The sequence below is a fragment of the Brassica oleracea genome, chromosome C4 (assembly GCF_000695525.1).
Source record: "Brassica oleracea var. oleracea cultivar TO1000 chromosome C4, BOL, whole genome shotgun sequence".
NCBI classification, from domain to species: Eukaryota; Viridiplantae; Streptophyta; class Magnoliopsida; order Brassicales; family Brassicaceae; genus Brassica; species Brassica oleracea.
Window position 1 is genome coordinate 19275223 of NC_027751.1, and position 10509 is coordinate 19285731.

The window sequence follows — 10509 nt, forward strand, 5'->3', positions numbered from 1 at the left end:
GGATTTACGGAATAGACCCTCACCTTAGCAATGTGGAAAAGTGATAGCTATGAACTCTAGCTGCTCAAACAAACTCCAAATCTGAAATCAGGGCGAATAATCGAGTCAGAACGCCCTTCGAACGGTCCAAAACGGATAACCGGCGATCTAGTCAAAAAGTCAACCCGCTGATCAAAGGTCAACCCGGTCAACTCTGACCCAAGCCGGTCAACCCTTGACCAAATTGAAATCGAATTGAACCACCCGGTTTTCCTTAACCAAGTTCGATTTCAATTGGACCAGATTCAAATCGATTTCAAATCGGTTCAATCCAAACCGGAAATCAATTTAACAAACCAACCAAACCAAACCGGCTTGACTGGTCAACGGCTTGACTCGCTGAGTCGACTCGGCCGAGTCACCGAGTTACCGGCGAGTCGACCGGCGAGTCGACCGGCGATTCGCCGGAGACCGGTCGCCGGCGGCGGCCAGCAACGGTGGTGGCTTACCGGAAAATCACCGGCGGTGGCGGAGGCGCGGCGGTGATGCGGCGACGGAGGTGCAGCCGTGATGCGGCGTCGGCTTCCCGGCGGCGAACGGACGGTGGCCGGCTGCGGTGGCTCTGGCGAACGTTCGGCGGAGACGGTGGCACGTGAGATGCACGCGCGAATCTTCCTCCTGCGCGTGTGGGCGCGTCGCGGCGGCTCTCCGGATGAAACTCCTGCTCCGAACTCATCTCGACGTCACGAACACACCGGTGGCCTTGAAATCGCGAGAAACGCAATGGTTAGAGAGATATCGATGATTTACTAAATGGCCAACACTTAACCAATCGGAAAAGGCGGTTCGCGGATTATCTAGGGCGTGAGACGGCGGTGGCGTGACGGATCTGATCTCAGTCGACGGTGGCTGAGACAGTTCACCAATATCTCTCTCTGACGGCTCAAAATCTGCAGAGGTTCGACGCCTTATACTTTTTCTGAATAAACTAATAGGCTAACTTTGTTTAAATAGGAACTCACCTAGGGTTTCCTTCAAATTGATTGGGCTTTGCTGGGCCTGCGGAATTAGGTCGTTACACAAACTCAAAGTCACACAAGCATCGCTGCTAATACATAACAGATATGTATGTGATCATTACGGTGTTTGTAGTAAACATGATGCATGAGATATGTTTTTTTTGGAGAGGCTCTAAAAATTATTAACTACTTACTTCCCCAGTTTGGTGGTCACCATCAAGTGATTCTTGTCTGCTGGAGGGTCACTGACAGAACTTTTAACAGCCGTGATCTCCCCAATACTATCTACGAATGAATGAAAATTTAATTTATTTTCCCGTTAGAACGATGACAAACGTAAAAGGATTACCCGGGAGCTGACTGCTAGTGTTTGCTAGAGCAAGCATCTCGCTTTGCCTACGGAATGGGAAGCATTTTTCAGAGTGTGGAGAACTCGGTTCGGTTCAGTTAACACGTTCAAGGAGGTTGCATCACTGAACTGGATCAACAAAGAGGAGTCAGACAGCCTGAAGTTTGGATTACACCAAGCCACATCAAAACCGGTGATGGAATACATCGACCCTGCCGTGAGATGGGGAGCAAAGGTTGGAACACGGCTAGCAGCAACGGTGGCTGGCATAAGAGTCGCCTGAAACGTTTATGGAAATTGTCATATTCATTAAACAGATCATTAATGTTCAATGCAAATTCTTATAAACGCGAAAATAAAATTCAAGAATCCCGAAGAAACCCTAAAACGAAACTCACATTTGTATCAACCAAAAGCATATCAACGGACATGAGCTCATCAGCGCGTCTGATATTCCTCGCCTCCCAGAAACGCAGTAGTCTCACCTCAACCGTGGAAGAACTTCTGTTGAACTTCAAATCGGAAAAGAAAACTCAAGAGTTAGCCATTTTTTCAGTGAATAAGTAGATTTATATGTTCTAAATGATTGATAGGATGACTCGGAGCGTAGGGATGCTTACATTTTTATACTCGAACATCCACCGCCCCTGAAGAGCAAAAGCGTGATTGAAGATAGATTGTGTGCGATGGATTTAATAAGGTATTTAAGATGATTGAATCCGTAACCGATTGAGCTCTGGATCGATAGGAAGAAGATGAACAAACAGAGCAAAACCCTAGAACCGCTACGGTTGAGAAGAGAGAGCGCTGAAACAAAAAATGTAAGAGACACAACATTTTGGAAATATCTTGTTTTGTTCTTACGGTGAAAATCAAAACGTATCGTTTTGCAATAGATATTGGTATGGGCTTTATAAGGCCACACACAAAGAGCAGAATGTATAAATGATGGGCTGCGTTTCTCTGTTTGGACAGGTGTAAGCCTCCTTCCTCTATTTATTGTGCTGGCGCGAGGAGAAGATAATTCCCTTTTACTTTATGTTATTAGATTCTAAAACAGTTTTTTGATCAAAAAAAAAGATTCTAAAACAGTTTTAGAGCTCATGTTCCATGTATACTCAGATTCTAACGTTACCAATATTCCTTTATATATCTTCTTGCAAAGAGTCCCCTGATTTTTGAGTTTGCTGATCTCGGGTGATCTAGATTGTTAGCGATCTAGATCATGTTGTTTCATTTTGTAAGCTCTTCAAATATTAAAGTTTCTAATGCACACTGTTGTATATCTTCTTGCCTAGAGCCCCCCTTGGATTTAAACAGTTTTTGCTAATGAATCAATTTTATCATAATGAATTTTTCAAACACAAAAGAACTTCAAACTAACAACTCGAAACAAACAACCTTAAAGTTTTCGGGTCACTTGTGATTATTTACACTGAAAAAATGGCGCAAACCTCTAGGCTTATAAAAAAATTAACAGAGTCGCGCTCATTTCTCCATTTCAGTTTCTTTACAGAGTCGCGCTCATTTCTCCATTTCAGTTTCTTTCTTACTTTCTACAAATGTACTAAGCTGCTTGGAATACAAAGTTTATACATCTTCTCCTTGTCTCACTCCGATCCAACACCAAGTTCTTCAGACTCCGTTAACACGCCAGATGCCTCGAGTTCTTCGTCAATCGGGAGTGTACGTTTTGAGCCATCCAAAGCAACACCGAGAACAATATTCTCCTCTAAAGAAGAACTGGCACCAGATCCTCCACCACCATCTCGAGCTTTCTGATCTCCGTTGCTCTTTTCGGTTCCTTGTCTTGATTTTGGTTTCAGTGTCTGCTCTGTTGCAGCTTCCCCATCAGAAACGTCTTCCTTCTCTGCTTTATTCAACTCTCCGGAGGCACTCTCTTTCTTCTTTTCTTCTGACTTCTGTTCTGCTGGCTGTTCCGAAGATGAAGCTCTGGTACCTTTAGTGCCTGTACTGGAGTTGGAATCAAGACCTGCTTTCGGTTTCTCCTTTTTGGCTTCTGAAACCAACACTGATCCGTTGTCTTTTGCTTCAGTATTGGATTCCGATGGTTCTCCTTCAGGATCCTTTTCTTCACTTTTTTGCACTGAGTTAGGCAAGGAGGACTTTGCGTTATCATCGCTGTTGATTTTGTAGGATGGCTCAATCAGCATGTATCGACGGTTCATAGCTGCTTGATTAAAAACGATATCTGAAAATGCTGCACTGTCCACCTCAGCCTCATTACGCATCCTCTGAACTGTGCGAAGCGGAGTTGCTAGACGTGCTCCGTGATGCCTAATAACTCTAAGAAGATCCAGGATCACTGCTTCCTGTTAAAAGAATACATTTTTTATGACATAGTAAGTTCATGAGATTTCAGCATTGACACATTAGTACAGAACCACATGACATGCGAATTTAACCCACAGACACAAACACATGTGACAGGCACATATGCTCAGATACAAACAAGTATTGACTGACTACAAAACAATTTCTCGGAAGCGTGACGAAATAAAATAAAAAACGTGAAACGAGCTGATCAAACTGATGTATTGTTGTGCACGCATGCGTGTTATTACAAAGATTGTAAAGAATTCTAAGGTGAAGTGCACAGTCTGAACGATATAAATCAGCATCAAAAAGATATACATTTAGGTGAAAAAAGTGTCTATTTAGTTAACTTTTACATACCTTAACACAGAGGTATTCTTCAAAACGTGAAGTTTTTACAAAACAAGATATTAGGATCTGCAAAAAAAATCAGATACAGATGTTAAACTGATTAGCGCGAAACAAACATATTATATATTGACAAAACTGCATCTTCTCACCCTAAGGGCTTGGTTCTCTGGATCTATTTCCTCCAAAAAGACTCTCCTGTGTATTTTTTGCTGCTCGATTTGAGGGTTTTTAGACAACACCTTGCGCATATCAGCAACAATATTCTGTGAAGTTGAAAAATAATACAACTTGTCACATCAGCAGAGTTTAAAAGTTCGGGTATAAAAGCACGCGTAACACAAGAATATTTTCTCACATTAATTTTGCTGACATCAAGATGACTGATGGCAAGATGTGTTTTGATCCGCCAATGTGTCTTTTGAGTTAGATTCCTCACAATATTTACACTGAATTGGTGGTTAGGAATATGAACTGCTTCACGGTCATCACCTCTGATAATTGTCGGTGACCACCACCCAACGTGCTGAAAAAGAAGCAGAGTCAAATTTCATGGAACAAAATTATATTATAAGACAGACTACCGTCTGAAGCACGTGACATGATATGAATTAAGAAAATCAGTCTAAGAGGCAGCCTGTGATAGTAGAAATATATTTTGACAAGTTAACGGACCTCTACAGTGCCAGATACTTCATAGCCTCCTATCTTGGTCTGTATCCACTCATTCAAAACAAAGGGCCGTGTAGCATGAATCATAATGCTTGAAAGAAAGTTAGTAAGTATCTGCACCATCCACAAAAGTTTTTGTTTCCCACTGTAAAAAGATTTAATAGCCAAAAAAAATTCATAAAGAATGTATCTCACCTCACGACCAGCGAGAGTCAGCAGTACTGTCCCCAGACCTCCCGCAGTTAGCCACTTCTGGGTAGAGAAACCCAAAAGCTCCATAAACAATGAAGCAGCAGCGACCCACGCAGCAGTGTAAACAGCTTTTCCAGCAAAACTGAAACCCATCTGGCATAACGACAAACAGATTAGCATACTTCTGAATAAACCACAGTAGCTAAAATATATTCCTCCAGAACAACTAAAATACAACTTGTGATCAACTAACTGAGATCTTGTCTATATATGTTGAAGGAGTTTATTCCTTCAGAACAACTAAAATAAACGACTGCAAATTCACAAAAGAATACAAGTTTGGAGGGGTAGAATGCTTATTTGTTCATGAGAGTAGCAATCTGAAGTACAGTTCACATAGAGTATATCCCCTTCTTTGATTGAAAGATTAGACGTGAAACAAAGCTTAGTTAACTTTTCCTACGAGATAACTGCTAAAGAAAAATCAGCCCTCCAGCTGAGACATCATATGGTCTATTAGGAAGAAAAATAACCATTAACAAAAAAAGTGTGCCCAAGTCCGATTTAAGGATAGGGAGACATACATTTCTGGTGTCGGCAGGATTATTTGTCTCCATAAAAAATTTCTGCGCCTGCTGAAGTAGACTGCAGAAAAGACATCGTATAACATGCTCAGTAACTGAAACACATTTAGAACTCAATAAGGTAAATATTTTGCAGATATACAAGGATTAAAACAATAATAGCATGCTCTATTTCTAACTGATTGAAAGAACCTAGTGCTGCGCCGACAGAAAGGTAATTTAGGTATTTTGAAGACTTTTATTCTTAGACAAGTACTTCAATAGTGAAGCTCAACGTAGTAGTGTTCTAACAGAAGCACACTAGCAGTAAACAGAAACTCTTGCCCACCTTGATAAGCAGCAGGCAAACGCCAACACCGTTGACATGGAGCGAGCAAAGCTAAGAAGGCGCGTTTTAATAGCCTGGCTCGCACTTGAAGACAATACTATCGGGTCCAATGTTCTGAGAGACAATTCCATAATAGTTTTAGTGAAGACATAAATTGTTAAACTAGTTAAGAAACAAAAATCTTGTCCACCTGCATAAAAGGAGTGCTCCACTCCAAAGCAGTAAAGGCTGAAGATATGACACAACTAAGTGTTGCGTGCTGCTCTTTTGCGAGTTTACATCATTTCCCTTCTGGAATCAAAGTTGCATCAACTAAGAATAAACTATACCAAGTACTCTAGGAACCGGAAGTGAAGGAATATATCAGGAAGAATCACATCTCACCTCAAACAAAGTAGTTCTGGTAAGGTGCAGAAGAGGTCTAAGCCCCCATGTAGCAAATGCAAGAATCCCAACTGCTGGAATTAGTTTCATTAAATGAGGATTTCCACGTAAAGCATCATATGCCCTGATATTAATGACCAACATTTCAGATAAAAATGGCATAACTGAAAACTTGAAAAATTATTTGACAGACAGACCAAAAATGGAATGTATATCCTACTCTCCATATTCAAATATGATCTCTTTTGGGTCTCAGTTGTAAGCAAAAACATGTGATGTGTGTGACACTTTGTCAATTAAACCTACGTCACTCTTTTGATACTAGAAGTGAATAAGGGTTCGAGCATATAACCGTGCGAGTATTACTGAAGTTGATTTAACAATGGGGCCTTCACTTCCAACCCATGGAAAGAGAGCTGCTCGGCAAACCAATGCATTACACCTAGATGATACAGGGGATTTTGAACCACTCAAGCTCTCGAGAAGCTGAAGACTCCAAACGTCTTGTCTCTAAGACAAAAGGAGAGGAAACATAGAATTAAAAAAAAAGCCCATACAAGTTATAATCCATAATTTTACTTGAAACATGAATCTCTGTTCAAGAGGGTGGAGATAGATAGAAAACACATAGTTTAAAGGAGACTGAAATACAATAGAAGCAGTCACACAAGCATAAATAAGGACGCTGCTGACAAAAAAGTTATAAGTTCAAAGGAAGAGACAATAACAGCATTGGTTGAAGAAAATCATATAAAGACCCAAATAGATTGACGATTCAAGAATCATAAGCCATAAAAACTATGATAACAGCACAGATGATACCGTGGAACATGATGAAAGACCTGTCCGCGTCAGGTACACACGATTTTTGCAAGCAGAATTCTGCAGGAAACAGATAAATTATAAGTAAACACGGAGGAATTAAGGAAAAAAAAAATCTAAAATTGGAAAATGACACGAGTAGGCACATTATGGTATCCAGAAGCCTCATGGATCTTGTGATGAGAGAGTGGTAGTGAGACAGAACGCATCATCATCTCAATTGTAGATAACTAAGCTTCCTATGTACAAATCAATTAGCGGAGCAAGAATCAGCTTCAGAAGAATCTTGAACCGTGAAAATACGATCTCTATACTCAAAAGTCAAAACCGCCGAAGATTTTCAAAATTATGAAACAGTTTGCACAATAATAACTTCAGGTTTCCTTAGAAGACGAAACTCATACAATCTCTACGAATGATTGAAAAAAACGCAATAATCAAGCCGATCATTGTAATCTAAAGCCAATTTCACATTACTCCTTCGAATCCTTCTAGTTTATGGCCTAATCGTAGCCACGGAACACAAATATCGTTACCTAAGGAGATGAGAAATCGAGAGCAAACGATGAGATCTGATAAGACGAGTGGTTAGAATCAGAGATAAACGGTGAGCTTTTTTTTCTTCTTCTGAAAACAAAACAACAAGACATGCATCTAGCTAACGTGTGCTATGAGATGACGTCTCCTTCTCTCTCTCTTTCTCTAAAATTCAAAAACAAATGAAAGTTTTTGGATAGAGAGGAAAAGGAATGATGAAGAAAGAAGATATTTCGATTTTCCTGTGGTCCCGCAAAATTACAATTTTCACTCTTATCCTCCAAATGCACAACGCTTTTCCTCCGCATGCTTCCCACGTGAACTAATTATCAAACTGATCCGTTGGATGTATGTATTGGATCCAGACAAAATAACATGTCTTTTTAACCACATCAACATTATTATTACGTATCATATACAATACTAAAAGCCAAATATGCTCGACAAAAAAAAAGTCCACATCAGCAATTAATTCAAGCCAATAAAAATGTTTTATTCTGCCACGTCATAACAGTCTCAAGTCGACAAGTATGAAAATCTGATAATACCTCTCGGCCAGTAATAATTTTCAGTGGCCCACTTGAACCCCATCTCAGAAAAACCTAAACTCTGATGACAACAATAATTATCCGTCAACTTTTCTTCTTCGTCGTTTGGAATCACTGCAATTCACCGTTATCACGCACAACCCACACTCCCTCATTCAATTATGTTCTTAACTCATTCCTTGATGGTTTCGTTTCAACTTCCTCTCTTTCTCCTCCTTTATAAAATTACCTCATCGAATTTTCCATCCAAGCAAACTCTACAATCTCCATAGAAAAAAATCAGGCAATTTCTTTTTATCAAGACCCCTCAGCTACGTTCTGTTTTTAAGAATCCGGTTTTGGTTTCGCTGGGCTATATCTCATTATGTGGATGCATTGTGAAATGGGGATTCATTCAAATTTTAAAGTTTTGGGCAAGCAAATCCATCTCTCTGAACCTGAAAGCAACAAGGTTAGATCCTCATGTCTCTTCTTTCATAGATTAGTCAACGCATTCTATTGAAAGTGATGTAATCAACATTACAGTCTGAAGTATTTAGGAGTTGAATAAATCGACTTTAATAAATTGTGTAGTTATGAGTTGGCTAAGCTATAATACCAAACAACTGTTTTTTACTGAAAGATTACCATTTTCAGGATGGGGATGATAAAAATGAGAACACAACCAAGAAGTCAGGACAGGGAATGTGAAAAAATCATCACGGCAGCAACGGTATTAATACTTTCCATCTAAGCACCACAATGGAAAGTGGTAATGAAATTTTGAGGCCCATTCTTTTTCTCATATCTTTTCCACAGGACGTGGAAACTTACCATCAAGCTCATCACTTTTCCATGAAATAGAATCTCCATCAACATCCGGTGGAGGTCTAAAAGATATTGTCCGTCCCGAGAAAGCCTGATGGGACGCGAGTGTACACAATGGGGCGTGGGAAACCGCTTTCTTCTCAGACGAAGTTTAATCAGTTTCTCATCTATTAACCGAGATGTGTAGGATTTGGGTTTCCTTTATGCACTCTAAAAGTATCGGAATCCTCACTTGGGTATTGTAGATTTTGTATACCTCACTATATCTTCACTTGTGCTGCATTTGAATACTTAATTATGACATGAAAATATCGTTCCTTTCTAACTATGTACGTTTTTATTGTCATTAATTAAATCTGTAGAGATCAGGTGTTACGAGGCCTTTATACTGGAATTGATATCACATTGCCGCAACACTGTCTACCACTGATATGTGCCGTCATGAGCCATGAGCGACGAGCCACCACCTGAGAGCCATGTCCTCGTCAATAGAGTTATCGCAAGCCATCATTGTCGAGATCCGAGCAAGTGAGATCATGGTCCCACTCTTTCTTGTGTACCAAGCTTATTCTCCTCCACCTTTGATTGATCTCTAGTCATCAGCTCCGGTCTGGTCTTCCCGTTGACGTCGTCATAGCCATGTCATCAATGCCATCAAGCGCTTCATGTCTGTGTCCGTTTCATCTCGTGTTGCAACTCGTATATATGATCATGTGATGTACGTAAGACCATGTGACGTTCACGTTACGCAAAAAGATCTCAACGCATGCTCTTTGGTCAAGCTAAACCAAGGTTAGGGTTGTGTAAGTACTTGATTCTTACGTCAAGTTCTACAAAGTATACACCATAATCTAATCACCTTTTTCCTTTGTATAATAATGTTTTATGTTCCAATTGGTCCGGAGGTGCCACTTTCTCAAGCCAAGACGGAACACATTATTATACTAAGAGGTTTCCTTGTTCCACAAGTCAACCTGTTTTGCTTCTTGGTTGATTTCTTTATCTCCGTAAACTTGGAGCTGTAGCTTTTCTCCACAAAGATTCTAAACTGTAGCTTTTCTTGTTTAAGGTGAGATTGGTCTCGGATAGAGTAAACAATACTAAAAATGGGACGAACAGAGGCGTTTATTAGATTTCGAGATGAGGTTACAAAGGTGGAGAAAGTAAAAGAGCCGGAGCTCGTGAGAGCTTAAACCGGAAAAATACAAACAGCAGAGAGATGATTGTACGGAAAATAAATCCTAATCTCGCCGCCCAGTTTGTGTAGCTAAGTATCGATGTCTTTCTCCTTTGCTTTCCTCTCCTTTTATAGTCTGTTCGATCGTCTTAACCTAATCTCCTTTTAGTTGATTGGGCCTTGTCGGCCTTTCGGGCCTGATTAGGGGAATGCTCGCCCTGAGCTGTTTAGTCGATCGATCGCGCTCTGTTTGCTCTCCGCTTCGACTAAAAGCATTCCTTGGTTAAGTCGAAGCCTTGAGCATCGGCTTCCGAGCTGATGGCAATCCGGCTTACTGGATTGGGCCTTTTGTTCGATGGGCTTTGTGGATGGGTTACATCCATCCCCAACAGTAAGTCCCCCCAGTTCATTGATGGTCGAGTGGTT

General features: G+C 40.6%; 1 protein-coding gene and 1 long non-coding RNA gene across 6 annotated transcripts; one reads left to right on the top strand and one right to left on the bottom strand.

Moving 5' to 3' along the window:
* Positions 1 to 2667: 2667 nt before the first annotated feature.
* LOC106341351 (mechanosensitive ion channel protein 3, chloroplastic-like) lies at positions 2668 to 7755 on the bottom strand. Of its 5 annotated transcripts, none has more exons than XR_001269611.1 (15): positions 7550 to 7755; positions 7161 to 7280; positions 7015 to 7074; positions 6545 to 6702; positions 6193 to 6316; positions 5999 to 6099; positions 5809 to 5922; positions 5481 to 5541; positions 4900 to 5049; positions 4708 to 4818; positions 4391 to 4558; positions 4185 to 4298; positions 4045 to 4101; positions 2889 to 3680; positions 2668 to 2852 (listed from the first exon to the last, which is right to left on the bottom strand). XR_001269611.1 is itself a non-coding variant. In XM_013780135.1 (14 exons), exons 2-14 carry the CDS (start codon positions 7227 to 7229, stop codon positions 2958 to 2960), a joined length of 2010 nt encoding a protein of 669 aa, XP_013635589.1. In that variant the 5' UTR covers positions 7230 to 7253; positions 7551 to 7755; the 3' UTR covers positions 2721 to 2957. The 5 variants fall into 5 exon arrangements, 3 of the variants coding, with proteins under 3 accessions (XP_013635589.1, XP_013635590.1, XP_013635588.1); XR_001269612.1 differs by having other exon boundaries at positions 2721 to 2847; positions 2884 to 3680; XM_013780135.1 differs by having other exon boundaries at positions 2721 to 3680; positions 7161 to 7253; positions 7551 to 7755.
* A 390-nt stretch (positions 7756 to 8145) lies between these two features.
* On the top strand, positions 8146 to 9136 carry LOC106341354. Its single transcript, XR_001269615.1, has 3 exons — positions 8146 to 8550; positions 8736 to 8811; positions 8898 to 9136. It is a non-coding gene; the product is annotated as an uncharacterized LOC106341354 (long non-coding RNA).
* The last annotated feature ends 1373 nt before the right edge of the window (positions 9137 to 10509 follow it).